General features: G+C 45.6%; 1 protein-coding gene across 1 annotated transcript in view; it reads right to left on the minus strand.

Annotated features, from left to right (window-relative positions):
- Window positions 1–211: 211 nt before the first annotated feature.
- Window positions 212–23,554, minus strand: part of LRP4 (low density lipoprotein receptor-related protein 4) — a gene marked incomplete at its 5' end in the record, with an annotated part of 29,769 nt that continues 6,426 nt past the window's right edge. The window contains 30 exons of the mRNA XM_009878967.1: window positions 212–844; window positions 3,313–3,454; window positions 3,979–4,066; window positions 4,674–4,741; window positions 5,695–5,818; window positions 6,100–6,213; window positions 6,721–6,865; window positions 7,189–7,297; window positions 7,493–7,627; window positions 7,932–8,150; window positions 8,481–8,784; window positions 10,190–10,415; window positions 10,656–10,818; window positions 10,902–11,073; window positions 11,288–11,374; window positions 12,088–12,228; window positions 12,870–13,001; window positions 13,247–13,436; window positions 13,762–13,963; window positions 14,872–14,977; window positions 15,603–15,684; window positions 16,274–16,482; window positions 17,191–17,313; window positions 17,871–18,047; window positions 18,340–18,557; window positions 18,907–19,063; window positions 19,362–19,592; window positions 21,080–21,205; window positions 21,357–21,491; window positions 21,925–22,050. Coding sequence (XP_009877269.1) covers window positions 509–844; window positions 3,313–3,454; window positions 3,979–4,066; window positions 4,674–4,741; window positions 5,695–5,818; window positions 6,100–6,213; window positions 6,721–6,865; window positions 7,189–7,297; window positions 7,493–7,627; window positions 7,932–8,150; window positions 8,481–8,784; window positions 10,190–10,415; window positions 10,656–10,818; window positions 10,902–11,073; window positions 11,288–11,374; window positions 12,088–12,228; window positions 12,870–13,001; window positions 13,247–13,436; window positions 13,762–13,963; window positions 14,872–14,977; window positions 15,603–15,684; window positions 16,274–16,482; window positions 17,191–17,313; window positions 17,871–18,047; window positions 18,340–18,557; window positions 18,907–19,063; window positions 19,362–19,592; window positions 21,080–21,205; window positions 21,357–21,491; window positions 21,925–22,050 — 4,787 coding nt within the window. The remainder of the gene's footprint in view (window positions 845–3,312; window positions 3,455–3,978; window positions 4,067–4,673; window positions 4,742–5,694; window positions 5,819–6,099; window positions 6,214–6,720; window positions 6,866–7,188; window positions 7,298–7,492; window positions 7,628–7,931; window positions 8,151–8,480; window positions 8,785–10,189; window positions 10,416–10,655; window positions 10,819–10,901; window positions 11,074–11,287; window positions 11,375–12,087; window positions 12,229–12,869; window positions 13,002–13,246; window positions 13,437–13,761; window positions 13,964–14,871; window positions 14,978–15,602; window positions 15,685–16,273; window positions 16,483–17,190; window positions 17,314–17,870; window positions 18,048–18,339; window positions 18,558–18,906; window positions 19,064–19,361; window positions 19,593–21,079; window positions 21,206–21,356; window positions 21,492–21,924; window positions 22,051–23,554) is intronic.

Raw genomic sequence — 23,554 nt, forward strand, 5'->3', positions numbered from 1 at the left:
CTCATCTATTCCAAGACCTCTCTCAAGCCAGAGACCCCCTCAACACAAAGCCTCAAAGAGTGCTGCTAGTGCTGGAATGACATGGGGAACTTCTGTGTCCAGGAGCTAGCAATGAGGCAGTTGTGCTCTCTTCATGGGCGCTGACTGTGCGCTGGATGGCACAGGACTTGCAGCTTGCCAGAGAACACAGAATCTGAACCAGATTCAGGCCAGAGGAGTCACTGCAAAAGTTAATGTAGCAACTTCCAGGAAAAGGGAACATATAAATAAATCACAGACAGTGAAAATGAACCAAAACAGTCTCTGGGTTCCAACCCACCCATCCTCCCCCTCCAACCACAACAGCACAGCTGCCCAAGCTCCTTGCTGAAAGGCAGTCGTAGTCTCTGGGCCCCTTGCAAGAGAGGCTGGTCTCAGTGCCCTTCTTTGCCTAGCAGGCACAGTTCTGTCTTTTTTGTGCAGAGCAGAGGCTAGGGAGGGTATGAGCATTTCCAAAGTCGCATGTACTTCAGACCTCGCTCTCCGTGGAGGGCTTGCGTTGGTGTTTCCAGCCTGTGTCTGGGAGTGAGCCACGCCGTTCAGGGGTGGCTGCTGCTGTGTTAACACTACTGCATTCAGACTGTTCTTCCTGTAGCAGCTGCTCAGTTTCGGTGTCATCCAGTGAACCAGAACTAGCCTGGATAGAGACCGTATCTGTCTTCATGCAGACGTGGTCCCGGAGGATCCCTCCTCGGGAGCTCCGAATCTGCTTAAGGTCATCCCACTCGGAATCATCACTGGATAAAAGGCATATCCCCTCCACAATCTTGATCTTCTCCTTGGTGTAGCCGTGGTCAGGACCAGCCTAGGAAACAGACAGATGAATGAAAAAAAAAAAAACAAAAAACAACACCACACCAATATATCTATGGAAAAATATGGCAAAGAGCAAAGCAGAGCTGGAATGTAGACAGCGAAACACACAAAAGGCTGGATCTCCATGTAAACAGCCACTGGTTTTGACTGTCACAATGGCAGAACCCATTACCATAGAATCATAGAGTGGTTAAGTTTGGAAAGGACCTTGAAGATCATCTAGTTCTAGCCCCCCCGCTGTGGGCAGAGACACCTCTCTCCCACCAACCCACCTTGCTCAAAGCCCTATCCAATCTGGCCTCGAACACCTCCCTCCATGGATGGGACATCCATAACTCCATTGGGCAACCTGTTCCAGTGCTTCACCACCGTCACGGTGAAGAATTTCTTCCTGATATCTAATCTAAATCTGCCCTCTTTCAGTTTCAGGCCATTGCCCCTTGTCCTAACACTACAGGCCCTTGTATAAAGCCTTTCTCCAGCTTTCCTGCAGGCCCCCTTAATGTATTGGAAGGCTGCTGTCAGGTCACCCCAGAGCCTTCTCTAAGCTGAACAACCCCAGCTCTCTCAGCCTGTCTTCATAGCAGAGGAGCTCCAGCCCTCTAAACCTCTTCATGGCCCTCCTCTAGACTCTCTCCAGCAGATCCACATCCCTTTTTGTACTGTGGGCTCCAGAACTGGACTCACTACTCCAGGTGGGGCCTCACCAGAGAAGAGGGGGAGAATCACCTCCCTCGACCTCCTTTTGATGCAGCCCAGAACAAGGTTCACTTTTTGGGCTGCAAGTGCACACTGCCAGCTCATGTTGAGCCTCCCATCAACTAACACACCCAAGTCCTTCTCCTCAGGGCTGCTCCCAATCTCCTCCACCCAGCCTGTATTTGTGCTTGGGATTGCCTAAGTTTCCCTTCAGTTCTTCACCTCCCCAAGAGGAATCCTCCCTGCAAGAACTCTCATTCCAAACTCCAGGAACCTTCAAATCACAGAAAGCGAATAAGGATGAGCTGGCTCTTCCAATTGAACTATATATATTCCCTGACAGCAACGAGTAAGAACATCACTGAGCCTACGAAGGAAGGAAAAAAGTAAAAAGGGAAGCAGGAACAGCCAGAAGACTTCATTGTTAAATTAGGGAGGGAATAGATTCTAGGTCTGCAATATTATGAGATATCTGAGTCATTCTAGATTCACCTCTCAAGAAAGCACAGCCCGAATACCACTGTTGAGCCTAGGCCTCACAGTCATACAGAGGAAGGATATTATATGGAAACAACAGAAACAATCAGAGGCTAAAGGGAACACACTGAAATTAAAGTAGTGAAATGTCTAACTTGGCCCACTGACAAATAAGGAACATTATAATGTCCAATCTATCTCTGAGATGTGGAGGGGGCAGGGAAATACACATCTGGATATATCTAGCAGCAGCAGAATTAAAAAAAAAGTGGAAAGGGTTTAGATTTCCAGATAAGTAATCATGGCTTATCCTTAACAGGAAAGTTTGGGAATCTATTGGGTAGTACCTTTGAAAAAGAAAATCAAGGAAAACTCTTCTCTGAATAAGTCTTGCTGTGATCCCTGCTAGAGGAAGGGGTAATCTAAAAGATTATCATAAGTAGTTCTACAGAAATTATATTTTTCTTATCTCCCGTACTGAGTACAAGTAGCTAAAGGCAAGATCACGGGATCTGCCACAGAAAATTACCTATACTTTCTTGACAGACAGTAGAACTGGTTTAAGCAGGGGAAAAAAACCAAGAAGGGGCAATTAGTATGGGACAGTGAGCCACACAACAGAGCTTGAGTGAGAATGCAGGTTCAAACACACAGAGTAGCAATACCTGACATGAGGATGTAGATGGAAATCAGAAGAGGGAAGATGAGAAGCTATCTGAGTGATAAGAAAGCTTCTGAGAAGAAAACAGAGGAGAAACTAAGTGCTGCAAGGTATCATATTAAACCCTCTCCATCCTGTTGCACACAGGGCAGATCTCTGCAGGGTCTTTAAAATGCTCCATTTAATGAAGGCTCCAGTTGTCTCCCTGTCCCACCCCTTCCAAGCAGTGCACAGCTGGGAGCCACGTTCTTGTTACCAAACCTCTTCTGGCTGACTGTCCCCTGGTGACTATCCAAAGCAACCTTGGTGCAAAGGTCACTAACCATGACTGTGTCCAGGGAAGACAATTCCCTGGGCAAATTAAAAAATCAAGGCAAATTAAATATAAGACATCGTGGGAGTCGAGAAGAAGAAGAGTGCTAAAGACGGGTCTAATTCACTGCAGCTTACTTGGTAAGAAGTGCTGCTGGTTGATCTCCATAGGAGTCTGAGCAATTCACTGAAGCTGTCCTATGTCTAGAAGTAGATGCTGACAAGTTGCAACATTTTCACATACTAAGGCCTGTAATACTCAACAGCAGCTTGAGTTGGGCTCCCATGTCCTTAGTAGCAGCTCTTACCTCTTTCTTATAGCACAACTGGTTGTACATGGTTGGTTTGGGAATTGCTTCAATCTTCACCTCCTGGGTAGATGTCCGATACGAGGGATTACTGTAGGTTAGGTTCCCCAAGCCAGGGTCCGTGAACTTGGACTTATTATGCCTAGAAGGAGAAAGCTGTCAGAAAAGACACAGGGCCCTACTGCCAAGATGCAAAGTTTCTCCATGCTTAGCAAGTGGAAAGCTCCATCAGTCTTCATCGCCCCTCAGAGAGAATGCTTGCTTCATCTGGCTCTTCTGCTACCAGTACATTCACTAGTTACCGGTACAGTAAGGCACTGCCATGTAACCACAAAAGCTATACTGGAAATAACTGGTGAAGCTATGTGGCAGAAAGTAAATGGGCTCACACACATAGCGAGATATGAATTATCTCACATTCCTACCCAAAATTCGTAAGCTCTGCAGAAAATTTAACCAGTAAGGCTTCAAATAACACACTTGCATGCCCAGTACCTCAAAGGCACAGGGCTTAAACCTTGCAAATAAAATCATCAAATGCTTTCAATGGAGAACAAAGGGTTTGTAAATGACAATAAGGAAAGAAGAAGTGCTTTCTGGAGCTTTCTCTTCCTACAACCCTAGATTTTACTACCAGTCAGGAGAGGGGGAATAAAGATCACTTACCTATATATAATTAAAGCAGCAATAAGCAGCAAGATAAACAAGATGCTGAGAAGGCCTCCAGTAATGTAGCTGACATGCAGTCCTTCTCCTGAAAGTGAACAGCAAGGGCAATTTATACACTCTCCTTAACTTCCACTGGATAATACCGACCTCAGTGTAATACCTAATGCAGAAGTTTTACATCATATACAAGTATGCCAAGTAAAATATCAGCACACCAAGGTTTAGCAGAGGGATTTGTTTGGTTTCATATCAAACCAAACACATGATAAACCCTTCCTCCCACCTAGGCCTCAGCAAGCCAAGGGGTTGGATGAGTTAGACCCTCTTGCTGACAGATTACTCCTGCAGTGTGAAACAACTCCCCCAGTCAACCACCCTCAACTAAACAAAAAGGGGACACTAAACAAGAAGGGGATCATTAATGGGAAGAGCCCAATGGGTGAGGTATGGGATGAAAGAAAACAGAACTATTCTTCAGACCAAAGTGTCATTTGGAAAAGTCCCCATATAGACTACTGAACGTGTATGACTGATATTTGTCCTTAGACACACTTTTTTTCTGCTCAGAGGTCATTAAAGTAATTCAAGTCAGAGTTACAGACATTGGAGTTTCAAACACTATGGACTGGAATTCCCTGGGCTCATCTGGAAGAACAACCCTGCTGAAGAAGAGCTAAAGAAAAGGAACTCACCCATGGTTGCCAACACTGCCTCGTTGGCATGGGTACACAAGCCTCGCCTAGCATCTTTGTCAGAGCAGCTGAATAACAGAAGGACAGCTAGTTACTGAAAGCATTATCAACAGCACCAAAAGTATCAAAAGACAGGATGGGACATGCTAACACTGACAGCCCTTCCATTTCCAGTTCAACAACAGGAGTCTTCCTTTCTCCAGTATCTTCTGTAGCCAGAGGAGAGAGGACCATATACATATATGGAGTTGTGTGTGTCACTTACGGGTCTGCAATATCTTTACATCCAAGTCATTCTAGATTCAACTCTCAGATACAAAGGTATATCTATCTATCTGAACACAAATTTCAGCACCAGTGCTGAAGCAAAAAACAGAACATCCTAGAGTCAGCACAAAGATCTTTCTGTCTAATGCATCATACACAAAGTGCAAGTTTTGCCCTGTAAATAACCAGCCATATACTATAGAACATACTTTTTTTGCTGGCCAGTAGGCTGTAGGGAATTAGTAGAAAGAAGCCTCTTAGCTACCTGCATTGTAACTTAAATGATAGAACTGCAAAGGTTCCATTCTGCCCCAAATGAGCTATCCCTTTGTGGCCAAGGCAGAACTGCTTCCTCAGATGTCTGGGCCAGGTCTGAGATGTCTCAGTGAATTAAAGCAACAGTCTCCCCTCTCCTCCCCTCAGAAACAAGATCTCAAATTAGGAGTTCAAAAATCAATCAAATGAATGACATGATCCCAGGAGGATTTTAACAATTCAAACAGTCAGTCTGGACACACATTTCAATAGAACAGACAGAGAGACCTCTGCACCTCTTTCTTGCCAGCTCACCAGTGTTCTGCATTCTCTGTCAAAATGGTTTTCCCCATCAAGAACGTGAAGTCTGGAGCTGGAATAGCCTCTCTTGGCTAGGGTGATGTACATTTGGATGATGACAACCAGAGGAGCTTGCATGTTGCACCTTGCACAAGCTGTGACTTTCACACCCCAATTCCAAGAGAACAAGAGCACTTACTTTCCTTCTACTGTACCCAGAGATGTGAGAGGTTTGGTTGTTGAGGTATCTATTCTGCCAGGTGGTGTTTGACTTCTCTCACTTACGCTGGTGGGTTCAGGACCAGGAGGCACCACACCAGGAACTAGAACAACAGAGAAAAACAAGCAAGACATGAAAAAATATGGTAAAGCTATAGAATGTTTCTGAAACAGTCTGTACGGGCAGCTTTCCAAGTTGGTTGGCAGAAGGAACAGAAGAAGCTCTATTGCTCACAACTACCTTAATTCCAGTATATGACCAACTCTCCTTAAGTTTTTATATACTGGAGAGCTTCAGAAGCTCTAGTTGCCACTACCACTGCCTAAGTACTGGCAATGGCTCACTTACAGAAGCTACTACCCAAGTGACACTCAGTAAACTCACTGGTAGAACAGGGCCGTCCATCTGGTTCATCTGGACATGCGCAGACAAAGTCAGAAGCCCTGGCAAAGCAAAGGTGAGTGCAGCCTCCATTGTTCACTCCACAAGCATTAGTACCTGGAAAGAACAAGTAATTTTCTAAATATGTTGCAGATGACCAGGTAGGAGCTCAGACCAACAACCTTTTTTCCTGCTTAGCCAGAGATACCTCCTAAAAATCCAGCAAGTTACTATGCTCTGGCACATGCCCTTCATTTGACTGCTAAACAAGTGATGACAATAGCCAGATACTAGTAGGATTAGGGCAGTCTTGAAAGGAAGGCACTGGAAATCATTAAACAGCAGCCCAGTGAACACAGCTGCACAGACTGAAAACCAAAAAGCTCACAACAATGTCAGATGAACAACACAGAAAGCAATATTTGCTAATCAAAGTTATAACAGAACACCATTAAGATGTACTTGACTGAAATGTCACAGGCAAACAAAGAACGCGCCTAGAGAAGATGCATTAACGGCCTGAGTATAAGAACAGATGCTAACCTCGCTCAACATCTACATCATCGTTCCAAAGTTCTTTGTGTCTACAATTAGTTTGCCTGAAATTAAGCTCCTCCTATTTACCTGTCTGCCTCTGAGGGGAAACCACAATGATATCCATCAGTCCCTCGACATTGGCCAGGACCGTCTCTTTGTTCCGCCCAGAGTATTTGTCCGCTCTCTGGATAGATTTGGTTTGCCAGTCAGTCCAGTATATCCACCTGTCCTGCTGCTCAGGGAGACAGCAAGGAAAAGTCAGAGCCATTAGCATGTTTAGTTACACAGGCACAGGATACCCTTAAAAAACCCCATATCCTAGTAGTAGAAGGCTTCTAAAAGACCTCTTCAACCCCTCCCCCTCTAATCATAAAGAACATGACTGTCTACACCTCACAGGAGTTCAGACAAACTTCCTTTGTTAGTTCCACCAGAGAATTAAATACTACCCCCTCAGTCACCTTTGTTTCCCCAGCCTGTAATACTTCCCTGTCCCCAAGGTGCAAACTCATCAATGCACCAGGGAGAACAGTGGCAGCAGGAAAATCTTCTTACCTGTGTCAGAGCAAAGGGATGTGACACCTGGCTGACCAACACTTGCCGTAGCTTCCCATTGAGGTCACAGCTCTCTATGCGATCAAGATGCGCATCCACCCAGTAAATCCTGGAAGAACAGGAAAAGAGGTGAGCTTTCATCTATACAATCCCTCTATACTTTTTAGTCATTTGCTAGCCAAGATGAATCAGATAAAAAAAAAAAACAAAACAAATGCTTCTCCAATAAACCAAGTTAAGAAAGATAAAAAAATTTCATTATATCCCTTAACACTATGCAAGTAAAAGAAAATCTTTAACTGACCTCCTGGTGTCATAATCCAGAGTCAATCCATTGGGCCATCCCAGGTCAGTGTTAATCAGGATTTTACGTTCAGAGCCATCCAGGTTTGCCCGTTCAATTTTAGCAATGTGACCCCAATCTGTCCAGAAGAGGTACCTGAAGAGATATAAGGCAAGAATAAGAAGAAAAGAACATGTCATTTAGCCTAATGGACGTTTTAGCTGTGAATTAAACTGCTAGATTCTTCAGGTTCCAAAACAGATCATGTGGCTGGTGGCTGGCTTCTCCCAGCTAGCTGTCCAACATGCAGATTCACTCTCTGCCTGACTACACCCATCACTCAGAGTCAGCCACTTGCTGGTATCCACAGATTCACAGGGCACATCTCTTCTTCCTCCCACAACTTCCAATTTGCCTCTGCACAGCCTTTCTCCCTGCCCTGCCAATACTCCATACCTACCCCTTCTTGGGAAAGACAGCAATGGCTCGGGGCTCATCCAGGCTGTTATTGATAAGCACTTTTCTGGAGCTTCCATCCAGTCTAGCTACTTCTATGGTATTGCGTCCCGTGTCTGTCCAGTAGAGGTTCCTGGCAACCCAGTCCACTGCCAGGCCATCTGTAGTCTTCAGGCCCTGACCAATAACAGTTTCCATATTGCTGCCATTCAGATCAGACCGCCTGGATGGAAATCAATAACAAATGGCAGTGAGGAACAGGTAGCTCCTGGAAAGCCTTCACACCCCCATGTGTGATCCTCATCAACCACAGGGCCACTTCATACCTCCCCAATACCTTTTTCCCCATAGTCTCCAGCAGGTTAAACATACCTTCAGCATTTAGTTCAGTGATGCACATGATGCTGTGTACCAAAGACAAGGTGTAAGTAGAGTGTACTGCCAGCATCTCAGTCTCCCCAAGTTACTGGCACACTCCACAGCTCACTGTGACAAAAGCAGCACAAGTAGCTGGGTCACCTGGGCACTGGTCAAGCAGATGACTGGCACCCACCTGATGACATCAAGAAATACATCTGTGTAGTAAATCTTGCCATCCACGCTATCATAGTCCAGAGAAATTACATTGTTCAGCTCGGGAACAGGTATGTGCACATCCGTGTGATCACTGGTGTCTAGCGAGATACGACGGATGGAAGCACGGCTAGAGAAAAGCAGGTAGGTCTCGGGAGAAGAGTCACACGTCTGCTCATCTCTCTTCAGCTGAATACCAGTGGGGCAGGCACAGGAGAAGCCCGAGGGGTGAGGCAAGCAAAGGTGGGAGCAGCCACCGTTACGAAATCCGCATTTATTGAAGCCTTTAGAAATAGGGAAAGTATAGTTTAAGGATCAGTGTGGTCGCACAGACCAAAGCATTATTTTAAAGGCTACATACATGCACAACTTGCTAGCAGCTGAGTTCATCCTTATCATCCCAGTCTGGCTGGGAATCTACAGTGCTTCATGCAGAGACTGCCTCACTTTCCTCCAAGATTCATGGTGGGTATGGGCATGGTTGGGCAAGGAGAACAGGAAAATACAATAGAAGGGGGAGCATAGGAGTAAAATTTTGACCTGCATTCCTTGCTAATCATAGTTTTCCCATGGAAAAAGGACCAACCAAATGCTGACAGATTCACACAACTGCAGTTTAGCTTTATTATTGCTGCAAACAGTAATGCAGACAGCAAGATCCAACCCTGTGGGGAACCAGTGTGTCAATGCACCAGAGGCCAGGCTGACAAAGAGGCTTCTGTTTCAACTTAGCTGCACACAGTGGCAAGTAAACAAAAGCATCAGAGAAGCCTGCTGAAAGTGCCTGACATATTAGGGTCATATCTTTTTTGTTGTTGTTTAATGGAAATAAAAAAACTCACAACCACCACCCAGCATACATTTACTAGTAGGGGATAAACCCAGAAGACAGGTGCAGGGAGTGGGAAGACAAGGGGGATATGATGGTTAGACTTCTGGTTAGCTTTAAGTTATATTGTAAAGTTACAGTATTAAGACTGGTGTTCTGCTGTCAGTGGCCACAACAGAAATAGTACAGACTTTTCTCTATTAAGTATATATTAGAGAAATTCCACCAAAATCAAGCCACAGTACAAAGCAACAACTCCCCCTGAAGAGCAGAGAGGCAAGATGAAGTCATATAGAGTTCCCAAAGACTAACGAAGAATTGGACTCTGGCACAGAACAGTTAGAGAGATTGAGATATTAAAAGCAACTAAAGAAGGAAAGATTTTGTAGAGCAAAGTTGCAGACAGGAACATGAAGCCTACAATAGCTGGAAAGAAAAATGACTAGAACTTGAAACAAGGTTTATCTTAACAGGAATTAGTGCCTTTTGGATTTAAAAAAGGGAAACTGTCCAACACCAGTAGACTCCAGTGAAGCCTAACAGGGCATGACTCATTCAGTCCTCCTAAGAAAGCAGCTCTGCTCTCTGTGTGAGAATGAGGTTGTCAGTGCAATCCAGTGAAGAAAATCGGATGAAAGAGGTCATAAGGCATGAAGCAATAAACAAACACTAGACCCATGGAGCTGAGTAACGAGGGAGTAGTGCAAAAATAGTTAAATAGAAAGAAGAAAAGAAAATCTGATTTTTGAAAAGTTACTCTATCACTCATGCTTTACACCAAAGGACTCTATTCAGTGACAGCTCTGAAGGGCTCCTCTAGTCACAGCTCCCGCTGATTTGGGAGCAGCCTAGCAACTCACCCAGGGGTCGTGCCCTATCAACAGCTTGAATGTCCATGAGGCCAGGCAGGTTTGCCCTCACCAGGATGACATTGGCACCAGTGTCCTTGTCAGCCCTGTGAATGCTGCGAGTTTGCCAGTCAGTCCAGTAGATGTAAGAGTCCAGTAAAGTGAGGCCATAAGGATGTTGCACTGGAGACAGCAGGGTGCGGCGGTTAGCACCATTGAGATCTGCAGCCTCAATCCGCTAAAGAAAGAAGTAAACATCAGCCCCATACTCAAAACACTAATCTTCTTGCTTGCAGTTACTAAATCAAGTAGGAAACAGCCTAAGCAAATGGTATTCACATCCACCCTCCCCACAGCCCACGCTCTCAGAAAAGCATGTGTTCCTCTGGCTCTTTTAATAGCTTGCTCAAGAGCTCCCAAACAGCCTCCAAGCCACCAAAGAGCCAATGACAAAAAATTCTGAAGAACAGAATCAGACCTCAGTGTGTGCATCAGCCCAGAGCAGCTGAGATCCAGCCTTATCCACTGCCAGTCCATTAGGCCAGCCCAGGTTGTTGCTGATCAACACCGCACGTCCAGAGCCATCCATCCCTGAGCGTTCCAGCTTGGCATTCTCACCCCAGTCCGTCCAGTACATATACCTGGGGAAAAGCCAGCAAGTATTACGGAAACAGACATCAGAAGTCCTATTCTAAACCTTACATAGCCTCCTGACAACACTAACCCCATCTCGTGGTATAAAGCTATTGCCCGAGGGCTGTCCAGGTTCTGCCAGACCAAGACTTTCCTCATGGAGCCATCAAGGTTGCCCACTTCAATCCGGTTTGTTCCTGTATCTGTCCAGTATATCTTCCTGCCAATAGCATCCACAGCCAGCCCATCCGTAGTCAACAGACCTTAGGAAACAAAAAGGTGTATTGGTTACTGCTTTTCCTCCCAGCCTAGCCAGGATCTTCTGGTATTCCCCTGGTGCACCAAATTGAATAGCTGCCTTAGACTTTGCTTGCCCGTCCACCGAAAATGTAAAGGTCATTCTACCAGGGTATCAGACAATCTCCCTTCTCGTGCTGCTTGGAGGCAAGAGGCTTCCAAGCCAAAAAGCTGTCTTACCTGTAGTGATGATGTCTTCAATTTGTGAGCCATCAAGGGAAGCCCGGCTGATTTTCCGGAGTGTACTGTCTGACCAATAAACCTTTCCTGGATGGAAGAAGAAAGAGAAACTTTTTAAAAGTCCACAAGAAAACCAAATGCCAACAAGCAAAAAGCAAAATCTTTAAAAAAACCCAACAATGATTCAGGTCTCTAACTACAAGCAATACTGTTCAAAGCAGATCTCACTGCACAGAAATAACAGCAGCACAAGACTATTAAAAATTAGAGTGATGGAACAGTAAAAATTATCTCATTCCAATCCACCCCAAAATACGTAGGAGCACTGGCACTCTGACCTTTACACAACACCAGAGAACAACACACGATCAGCTTGTAGTACGGAGTCCTGCATCTGATTTCTCAAAATGTCCCAGAGGACAACAATCAGATCAACTGCTTAGCATACAACAGAGGGTTTACATCCAGCACAGTATCAGATGTTTAGCATAGCTGAACAGCCAGAGTCTCAGCTCTAGTGCTGAAAAAAAGCTTTCTTAAATTCAAAGTGCAGGGGCACCTCACTCAATATTGCAGAACAAAACTGCCTGCTATGTTGAGGTTCTCTGTTTTCCTATAAGAACATTACTTTCCTGATCGGAAAGGATTATTTAGGGAATGTTTGCAGCAGATACTTAGAAAAGGAAACCTACTCAAATTCACAGCCTACAAAAAGATCTGCATCTGGATCTTTACGCAGACATTTAGATGTGAAGTCACTTGTTGTCTTTCAAACAGATAAACACACTAGAAGTTCAGACCTTCGTGAGGATCCACTCCAATTGCAATCGTGTTCTTCATCGTGATGTTGACGGAGACGACAACATCTGCAAAGTAGGGAATATCCAGAGAGACCATCCGGATGTCAGTCCTTCTGGCAAAGATCAGAAAGCTGGTCATTCCTGCAGAGAGTTGAGAATGGACAGGTATCAGCAAGGAACAAGTTCAGACAACTGTAGGCATAATTTATTCAACATTCTGGAGGTGACATCCACTTCAGGGGAAAAAGGGAGACCTCAGGTAGATCTCAGCTTATGGGGAGTCTGAGTTTGAATGCTTTACTGAGCATTACTGAATGCTCGTTTACATCCAAGCTGAAAAATAGAGCACTCTTCTTAAAAGAATTACTTCTGCTAATATGTGTGATGAAAAAGGAATTAGGAGTAATTTTTTGCCTACTAAGGAGGAAAAGTACCTGAGGCCATGTATTTTCCACAATTCCCTAAAAGAGGTTCTATGGGAGGAAGGTGTACTTCTATTAAGGAACACAGCACCTTGTAGTTAAGAAGAATCCACCTCAAGATCAAGGCGAAAGGAAAAATATGACATTTGGTTTAGCTGCCCAACAGAATTTCAAGAAAAAATTATTTTGCATCAGTCCAGTTATTAGTAAGTTTCTTCACAGTAACTCCCAGTCAAATTGATCGTAAAAGCACGAGATGGACTTTTCAAGGGGTAAAGCAGATAAATAAAAGTGAATTTTGTTCTCTACCAAGGCAGGAGCAAAGTGTGGCTGTGATACAAAGCCACAGAGAGGACTCACCTGGGGAGCAGGTCTTGCCATCAGACTGCAGGTTGATCCCAGTAGGGCAGGTACAGCTGTAACCTTTTGGAAGAGGTGCCAACAGGCACAGGTGACTGCAGCCTCCATTGTTAACTTCACACGCTGTATGTACTACAGGGAAGAGGATGAGAAATCTGTAAGTCAGCACCACAGGCACAACAAAGACATGCAACAACTACAGCAATGCATTCCAGAATGCCCTTAAATACCAAGCCAAAAGTTACTATCATGCTCTCACCCAGACACTTAAGGTATTGAGTGCTGACAGAGGCATCAGCTCCTTGCAGCAGAGCTGTGCCACGTACCAGAGTCTGAGCAAGCTCTCAGCTCAGTGTGGCTTGGGGTGAGCTCTGTACCTGGTGGTCTGTGCCGGTGGAAAACATGAATATCCATAAGATTCTCCAGATTGTCCTGCAGCGTTTCCCGAGCCTGCCCAGTCCTTCTGTCTGCGCTCTGGATGCTTTTGGCTTGCCAGTCTGTCCAGTAGATTCTCTCGCCATAAAGAGTAAGTCCAAAGGGGTGAGGCAGATTGCTCCCAATCAGCACCTGGTCAGATTACCCCCAGCCACCACAAAAAATATTACAAAGAAGTCACTAAGACAAAGAGGCTTTCCTTGCCCCCTCTCAACAGCATAATGAACAGTTACAGCAAAAGGAGACTGATGGGTCAACGTTAGCCCTCAGAAAGAGGTTCCCTCAGACAGTTTACAACTGAAAGGGAGCTCCTCTCTCCCAAAGAACGCAGCACATTGTGTCTTGATTTGGAGATTTCACTTTCAACTGGAAAGAGAGGCAGGGGCCATCAGCGCACTGTGCTCTAGGACTTAAACCTTGGGCTCCCAGACTCTTCCTTCAAAAATGGCTTCCTTACCTTCCTGTTGCTTCCATCCAGACTGGCGTACTCGATGGTCTTCATGCCTGCATCTGCCCAGTACAAGCGCTGAGACTCGTAGTCAATGGCCAAGCCGTTGGGCCACGTCAAGTTGGAGGAAATGATCACCAAGCGGTTTGAGGCATCCATACCAGCACGCTCAATTTTTGGGCTAGCTCCCCAGTCAGTCCAGTACATGAACCTGAATACAAGCCCAGACAGAAGTGAATGCCCATATTCCTTCACTGACAGTACAGCCAGGCAGCGTTACAGAGAAGCAAGACGGGCTGGTGCCTTCGGGCCCTAGCAGGAAGCAGCACTAGTCTAACAGCATATTCATGTCCAGTCTTAGGTTCTTATATTGTACCTAAGATCATAGTCAAACTTATATACCTTCTACTGGCCATGGGCTGGCCTAATTACAACATGGAGGAAAAAGTTCAAGATAATAGTTCAAAGTCTAAAAATACTGGCCCTTTATACTGTTGCTGCACTGGTCTTCCAGTGACTCAAGACCTTCAACGCTTCTAAAGCCATGGCTGGCAAGCTTTTTCCTATCCACCCTATCCCCAGTTCCACAAGGTCTTATAATTCAGAAGAAATATCTGTTATTGAAACAATTTGTTTCTTTTACTCAGGTTTGCTTTCCACAGCACAACTCATCCCTCAATATTCTGACACAGTACGTTGAAGCCAAGAGGCTGCTAATGTCATAGTTTGCTTGAGATCAGCAGTAATTTATGTGAGGAGATCCTTCTGAACGAACTCCGGTTGGTAAGCAGAGAGCTTGCATACAAATTCAGCATAGGCGTAAAACAAATAAATAGAAAAGGTCTAGATGACCTCATTCTCAACATCTTTACTTATTGTGCCCCTGGGACAAACAAATGAAAACACCAGACAACTCCTGCAAGCTCTACAGAACAACAGGAAATTATCTTGGCTTATACCGTTCCACTAGAATTCAGAATCAGGTCTCTAATTTAAAGTCTTTGGCAGGATGTGGGACAATGGCACCAAAGAGAAAGAAGATTGCACAAAACCAAAGAACCTGAACATCTTCAGACATGCAAAAACTGACAAGTCATCCCAGAAGAAAGAATCTCTCACCCTCCAACAGGATCCACCACGATGTCTCTAGGTCTGTCTAGGTTCTCCCAGATGAGAACAGTTCTCATAGATCCATCTGTGTTGGAGACCTCTATCCGATCGGTTCCTGCAAAAGTCAAGACAGAGAAAGAGAGATGGATCGGAGACCTCTGGAATTGCAACACCTAAGGCAAAAAACATCCATACAACACCACATTCTCCTCCCTCTACCCATCTCTGTTCATAGTGGGAAGACAGGTACAAAATGGGGCTCAAAGTGTCGCCTTCCATTAGATCTCTCAAGTCACCTCTGAGGCTGTCACTAATGCAGCACCCTGTACGAATGTAAACCAGTTCTTTCCTAAGCCCTCAAGGTATCTGCATGTAGGCATGAGAAAACAGCTAGAAAAGAATCACCTTCCTTACATCTTTCTCAGCTATGACTCTCTAGCAGGAAACATCCTCCAAAATAGTCTGCTGCACTGCAAGATACACTGCTGGAAGGTACATAAACAAACAATCCTAAGCTCTGTGGTAAGAAAACAGTAGTGTCTACCTTTATACAGAATTAGTGCTGGGGATGCTGCAAAAAGAATTAAACTAAAGGTGCCACCTGAACTTCTACTTTGTTATAAGTATGAGACGAAACTCCATTTTTCGCTAGGCACAAACAGACAAATTTGTAATGATTCAGAAATACTGAGTTGGTTTTCAGGTTTCAGAAGCCTAGGTAAAGCAGAGGATCCCAGTACCTGCATCAGTCCAGTATAGCTTGTTGGTGACCCAGTCAATTGCCAGTCCAGCTGGACTTTCCAGGCTAGTGTCCACCACAACCTAAATAAAAACAAAAGAAAAAAAATCCTTAGAGACATTAGATCTTAGGGAGAAAGCCCTTGCCTAACACACTACCCATTCACAAACAATTTTAAGTTTCAAAAGGCAACAACCTAAGCAGAATAATGCCATATAAGGGAAAGTACTAAGGACTTAGAAGTTTAAGTAAGTCTTATACTTGGAAAAACATCTATTTTTCACAGCTGTTCAAACTGCAGCTCCAAACTTTGAACTCTGTTCCCCTCACTTATGGCAACATCAGCCTAAGGGCAAGGAGCACGGCTCTTGTTCCAAATGTAGTACATAATACAGGACTTAATGCTTCTTCCTCCCAGATTTCAGGGCTATGTTACAAATCAACATGCTTCGTGTCCTAATTCAAGGTTTTTCATACAAGCAGGAACATATACCAAACTTGAAGCATGCAGTGATCTTGGGGCTCTTCTGAGCCAGAACTGGGCAAACTAATGAACAACAAATCAACCATGAGCTGCAGCTCCTCAGAAGGCCTGTGCATCTCAGTGGTTTCAGATCTGATGCTTGGGAAGTCTCCTGGCTAGATGAACTCCACATGCAGTTAAGGCTGTACCTCCTGGCTCGATCCATCCCACTTTGCTCGGCTGATTGAGTCGGTGCTAACATCTGTCCAGTAGACATAGTCATCCTTTGAGTCCCAGTCTAGAGCCACAGCACTGCGAACATCAGCAAGGGGTATGACATCATCTGACAGGTCATCTGTATCAAAGCTGATCCGACGGATGTCCATCCTTCGGGCAAAAAGCAGGAACTTGTCAAGACCTGATCAAAGGTCGAAAGGTCTCCTTTTAATTTCTCTAAGTTCAATAACACGGTGATAGACACAGACAATTCCCTGCTATATCCAACCATAACCACTTAGATTACCTCTCACTGACAGATCAGGATTTTACCTGTAGCAAAATATTACTGTGGGGAATGGGTGGGATGGGCATGCAGGGAGGAACAGAGTGGTAGGGACCTGACTCCTGGGGGTAACCTATGCCGAGGGAACAAAGTCAAGCACATTCTTCAAAGAATGGAACAAACTTCCCTCCAAATCAAATAGGTATCTGAGAATAGCTCTTGAGAATCTAAGAGACAGTTGCCTTAATTTTCTTCCACATGGTTAAAGAACAAGAGAAATCATGGCCATCAAGAGGACTGAATTTATTGTTCATCACTGACACAGCTCCTATGGGAGTTTTAGGGAAACAATCACCTTGTGACAGGTAGCATGGCACTATTAGCAGTGCTGAACTAAGGACCCAAGGTTGGAATTTCTTTGTATCCCCACCCATCAAGCCTAGCGAGGGCAATGGGAACGCACCAAAAAGGTGAAGTGTCCTCTGGCAGGGCCCTTGACACCACTTACTTAGTCCACCCAGCTGCATCTCCTTGGAAGCAACTGCTGCTGCTTTCTCCCAGCTGCCAACCCTCTGCCACCCGCTGAACATCTGAGCATGCAGGCTGTGGTCCCACCTCACTTACTCTGGGCACAGGCACGGCTGCTGGTCTTGCGGAAGCCCGTGGGGCAGGCGCAGGTGTAATCCTTGCTGCTCGGCAGGCAGAGGTGAGTACAGCCCCCGTTGTTGGCCCCACAACGGTTTCTCCCTGCTCAAGTAGCCAAAGACAAAGACAACCACGCATAAAACAAAGAGTAAAGAAGAGAGGAAAACAACCTGTTGAGGTGTCAAGACCCACACGGATAAGGTAACTTGTCTACTCATAAGTTAACTGAGAATAAGGAAATTTATCAACTAAAGCTCTAACTCCATTTGTGGGGCTCAATTTTAAAATAACCATATAACTCAATCCACTTTTAGAGCAGATTATGGCAGCTGAAGAGGAATAAAGGAGGTGTCGGTCATTACTAGTGCCTACTCACGATTTTTTTTACCCCTCCCAAAACATCTCTCGCATAAATAAGCCGCATGTATTTCTTCCTTGAAAAGCCTTCACTGCCCTGTGTCAGCAGAGGGAGCCGTGGTAACACCAAACAGCAGGTTACCAGGGCTCAGGGACCTCGACTGAATGCCAGATGGAGCAAAATCTGGACCAATGTGTCGACTGCCGAGCTCAGGCTTGCCGTCTCCTTGCTTTTTTTTACAAGGTGGGTGCCAGTAGGTCTTCTAGGGGCTCCTAAGGGTCTCTACCCTCTCTGCAGTTACCTGCTGGCTGGCGCTGAGGATGCAGCGTGTGGATGTCCATAGGGAAGTGGAGTTTATTGCGGATGATCTCCTGGTTCTTGCCCGTGAATTTGTTGGCGCTGTTGATGCTCTTGGTGTGCCAGTCTGTCCAGTACAGGCTGTCCTCAAACACAGTGATAGCAAACGGGTGCGGGAGGCCTGCAATAGACATCCAGTTCAGGGATATAATCAGGTCCAACAGGACCCAAGCGAGCAGGGAGACAAAGAAAAGCTCTTTCCACCGCCCCTTAGGCCTTGCCACAGTTCAGATGCTCAAATCCACCTTAAACTACTATAACAGACAGTTTCCCTCTCCTGTCCCCTGAAGATTGGGTAGCAAACCTCCTCCCTTAGAAGTGGCAGAACTCATTCCACATTGAAAGAACAGGAGACAAGCATAGAATCAGGAGCCAGTGACTCTAAAACTCAGAGCAGCACTGTGCTACTTTACCTTGGCTAATAACGGCCTTCCTATTCCGCCCATCAAGGTCAGCCCTCTCAATGACATGATGTTTGGCATCCACCCAATACATTCGATGCCCTGCATAGTCAATAGTCAGTCCATTGGGCCAGAACAGGTGTGTATCCGCAATGATGCGCCGATTAGAGCCATCCATGTTGGAATATTCAATGCGGGGGGTGTTGCCCCAGTCGGTCCAATAGATAGTGCTGGAGGAGGAAGAGAGAGACAGGCTGGAAAACTCATGTCCCACATACTGCACTTAGCATTTATCAGGGCAAAATCAGTCCTGCGACTTCAAGCATGAGACCGGGTCACAGCCATGGGAGAAGCAACAGCTAGCAAGGTTAACACCCAGCACTTTCAGGCTGGTGAAACCTGAAGGACTCAGAATGGGAGTCCTCTAAAGGTCCCCAGCATTGCCAGATTGCACAAACTGGCAGTACCAGATGAAGGCTTGAGCTGAGAAGCAGCCTTTGTGAGCAAGGATGGGTTTTTCAATGTTCACCTGCAAGAACTTGCATGAAGGGCTCACTAGAGTTCTACATTTTCACTCACCCCTCCATAGGATGTAGGGCAATTGCTCGGGGCTTCTCCAGGTTCTGCCACAAAAGCACTTTCCTGTGAGTGCCATCCAGGTTTGCTACTTCAATCCGAGATGTCCCAGAGTCTGTCCAGTATAGCTTGTCATGGATCCAGTCAATAGCAAGTCCACCTATCTCCAGGGGAGAAGTAAGTACAGAATGAAACCAGGAGCAAGATATGCCCGGAAAAACAGTTCCCGTAGCCTCAGAAAAGGCCCCAATTCAGAACTCCTGTCTCTTCCTCCATCAACCAAGATAAACTCCAGGTGGACATTTATCTTATACCCATTCCATCCAACCCATCCCCTTGCTTGTTCAAGGACATGTACTCCAGCCTGAATGCTGGGTATTCGCTTCTCTCCACTCACCCACCCCTATTCTCCCACCAAGGTCAGTCCCCAGGCTTTGCCTTTTTTTGCAGCGACGCACCTGGGCTCTCCAGCCCTGTGGAAACCACCTCTTCCACGTTGCTGCCGTTCAGATTGGCCCTCATGATGCGATCAAGAGTGACATCAGACCAAAACACCAGCTCCTTGCTGTGGTGGAAGTCAAGGGCAATGGCATTTTCCAGGTTGTTCAGGAGCAGTGTATACTCCGAGCGATGAGGCAACACTTGTCGGATATCGATTCGATTAGCAAAGAGCAGCACTGGCTCTGGCCCTGAGAATATATATGGGAAGACAACACTGGAGTATTTTGACAGGATTCTGCCTACCACTTCCTCTGCACCAAGTTCCAGAACATAGTTTTGCATTACTGGCAGCAAGAAATCAATTCCGAACAGCAGAACACTTCAGAGAGCTCTTTTCACATCCATAATAGACAGTCCTACCTCAAAGATTTGGAATTTTAAAACTTATTGACAAACATTCCCTCAACAAGAAGTGATCACTCCAGGTCTCACCCAAACCCATCTCACCTCAGCCTCTGAAATCATACTGCAAGCCAGTCACCTGACAGTTGGACTATTTTCCTTTGCTATAGCCATTCCCTAGCCATACAAACACATATCGCTTTATCACTTCTACAACAGAAGAGACATAGTTAAAATCTGCCTCAGCCAGACAAACTCAGCAGGTATTTCTACTGCAGAGAGAAAAAAAAAAAATCAAACAGTATCAACATCCTCTATGGATTTCATTAGGGGAATTCCTAACAAAAATCTTAATTCTTTAAATGGAATTTGTAACTCCTACGTTAGGAGAAGTGCATTAAACAAGTGTATAGATGCCCTTAATACACAACAGATATCCACAGAGCAGCCCCTCACAGAATTCAGGACTGGTGACCAACATCAAGGATCAAACCACAAGGAGGTATGATACAACCTGCCCTGGTTTCGTGGGGATAGAATCACAGCCCGGCCACGTAGGCAGGCTCTGAGCAGTTCTGAGTCAGCCAGGAGCTTAAGCTGGGAGGGGCAAAAGCCAGAGCAGCTGATCTGAGCTGGCTAACAGGTGTGTCCCCTACCATAAATGTCACACTCATTATAAAGGGGGAAAAGGGCTCTTCTCTCAAGGGTTGCTATCCCTGAAGGGGCTCACTTACCATTTTGCTCCTGAGCGGGACTCTTTTCCTGTTTATTGTGACTGCCATACATTCACTCGCCTGAGTATAACTTTTTCTACTGTACGTCTGCATTACTATTAATAGTTTTGTTGTTTCACTAAATCTGTTCTCACTTCAGCCCACAGGTCTTCTTCTCCCAGTCTGCCTTCTCAGCTGGAGAAGGTTCATCAGGTGATAGAACAACTGCTATAGTTTAGCCCTGGATACAGGCTAAATGTAGACACAACCTCACTGACTGCAAAGGTTAAGACACTTCCTGAACAGAGACAGAAGCAGGAGGCTTTTTTTGTCTCGGGTCTGGGTCACCAGGAATAACAAGGAAATAGGAAAAGAAGGCAAAGGCTGTCCTGCTGGCAGGGAAAGGAAACAGTGAAGTACCTCTTCACTGTCAAAATCACACAACATTTTTACAAGCATTCAGCAACAACCTGGGCATATCCAGTACAAACCCAGGCACCTCCTTCACCTCACACATTGACTTGGTGAAGAGCACAACGCTGCCCACGAAGCCCTAGAGACAAAATTATGAGAACTGGACATATACACACACACCAGAATAAGGCTGAATTCCTTTTTACCTAGAGCTTTGCAGCTACGCTTGTCAGGTCGCAGCTCGTAGCCTTGCTCACACCAGCACTGGAAGCCTCCTTCACTGTTGGTACAGCCTTGGCTGCAGTAACCTTCCTCAGCACATTCATTCACATCTGCACGTTACAAAGGGAGGAAGTTACTGTCAAGATCGTCTACAAGCCAACAGCTTGCTTCCGCTTCACGCTCTGCTTTGCACCCTACCATAGCCATCAACTTCAAGCATGTGGAAGCAGCAGAGAGGAGGCTACTGTTCCAAAAGCCTACCTTGGCATGACCGGCCATCCTCCAGGAGCCTGTAACCTGTGTGGCAGGTGCACTGCACCATCCCTCGGACCATCTGGCACTTCTGAGCACAGCCACCGTTGTTGACATTGCAGTTTTCCTCCCCGGTTCGTGGACCTGTGGAGCACACGAAGATAACTGAACTGCAACCACAAGGCAGCTGCTTGGGTCCTCAGCTGGTCGGCAGCAGTCGCCCTTCAGACCAGGCTGAGCAAAAGGGGGAAGGCACAGACTGTGCTGGAAGATGCCTCTTCACAGTCAGAACTCTCCCCTGCAGGCCACAACTAAAAGGGCACCAAAAAAAAAATCTCAGAATAATATGCTTTTAGGATTCACTATGTCTGTAGACAAACTTTGATACCCAAGGCCACAATCTTCTCCCCATCATTCCTTGTCTGCAGTGTGTAATTGGCAAAAACACCAAGGCCTTCAACTCTCTCCTGTTATCACAGCCCAGGTTTTCCTCCTTACACACATCCTTCAGCAACACCAGATAGACTCACACACAACACAGTGCCTCCATTTATGTTTATGAACTTGGAGGACTTACGGCAGTTTTGATGTGGGCTTTCGTCACTGCCGTCTCCACAATCATTTGCTCCGTTGCACAGCTTCCTCTGGCCAATACAACGTCCATTCCCACACAGGAACTGGTCTGGGGCACACTGAGGGGTCCCTGCAATAGAAGAAGGAGAAAAGAAAGCACACCACAGCTTACCGATGGAGTAACAGTCACAGGGAAAAAGAAGAGGTTACAAGACATTGTCTAGAATTTGTTACAAACTTCACATATGAACACAAATCGATGATTTCCTCTTTCCTTGAACTGAGCTCATCTCACACTCCTTACTACTCCACAGACCTTTATGCTGATTTCTCCTCCAGACTGAGCTGAACGGTGCAGCTATCTCAGCTTTCTCTCGGAGTAACTGGAAGGTCTTGGCTTAGTTCCCTTTGGTTCCAGATTTCCACAACCCTACTCAGCATGTCTAAGAGAGGAATCAGATCCTTACTTTAATTATCCAATACGCCACTCCACCATGGCTATGGATCTTAAACCTCCCTAGGAACAAGTATCTTGCCCAGCCCTAACTGCACTGTGTTGGACTGGGAATGAGATTTACGTGCATCCTTGAAATCCAAGCTCAGGCAACAGGATTTCACGCACAAGCTACATGCTTCAACTTTTGCTGTTGGCAGGGAAACTCTACAGAATTCTTATAATACTGTTTGTAGGGATTTTGCCAATCTGACTGTTTCTTCAGCAACAACTGCACCGTCCTGTTGCATCTTATTCCTTGTGCCTCTTAAACTGACCTGGTTAGGGGTTTCCAACTCATCATCCCCTGATAATCCTAGGAAGACAACAGGACAATACAGTTATCAGCAAAGAACCAATCAGATTGGCAGACTGTCTGTAAGCAACACAGAAGAGGATAGCTGTGAGATTACCAAGTACAAATACGAACTAATGGACACACCAGCTGGGAACATAAAGCAAAGTCACAAGCATATTCATTTTTCAGAGCACAGGAATGTTACATACCAACGACTCTGAAACCTGAACTGCATTTGTCTTATCAAACATAAAGACCCTTACAGCAGCTGAGCTGCTAGTATTCTAGGAATCTTCTGCCTACAACCAATAAAAGTATAATTCTGCTCTAAATTCAAGAGGTGACACGAGATTTTAACTCTCGCTACAGACATTAAGACTATTTCATCTTGGATAAGCCAGCACACATTCTGCCTGGAAGTCTTGCGTTAACTTTTACCTGCTGATCATGACCATAGACCTAACGCAGAACTGCACAACTAACATTACAGCAACAACAGCTGTACTCAACCACCGTGGGTTTGGTTTGAGATGGAGAGGTTGAATTTCAGTGGCTCTGCAAGTTTGACTTGGTTTCTCTATGCCAACTGTTCTTTCAATACCTCTAAATACCTTTGTTATCAGGATGAGGAAACAAGGTTACCAGCTTGTCTTTAAGTACAATTGCTTTTTCGGTGTCCACCACCCTCTCCTGCACACTGGTGCTCACGAGCAGCTGCTCTCAAATGGCTATGAAGAGTACCTTTCTAGGTCCTCTGAGCTCAGCTGTCCTTGTAAAACACCCACTCTCCACTCCTCAACAGGCCCAAAAGAAGGGGTACAGTTTCACAAATTCCTTTCTTCA

Source organism: Apaloderma vittatum, unplaced genomic scaffold, assembly GCF_000703405.1.
Source record: "Apaloderma vittatum isolate BGI_N311 unplaced genomic scaffold, ASM70340v1 scaffold15961, whole genome shotgun sequence".
NCBI lineage: Eukaryota > Metazoa > Chordata > Aves > Trogoniformes > Trogonidae > Apaloderma > Apaloderma vittatum.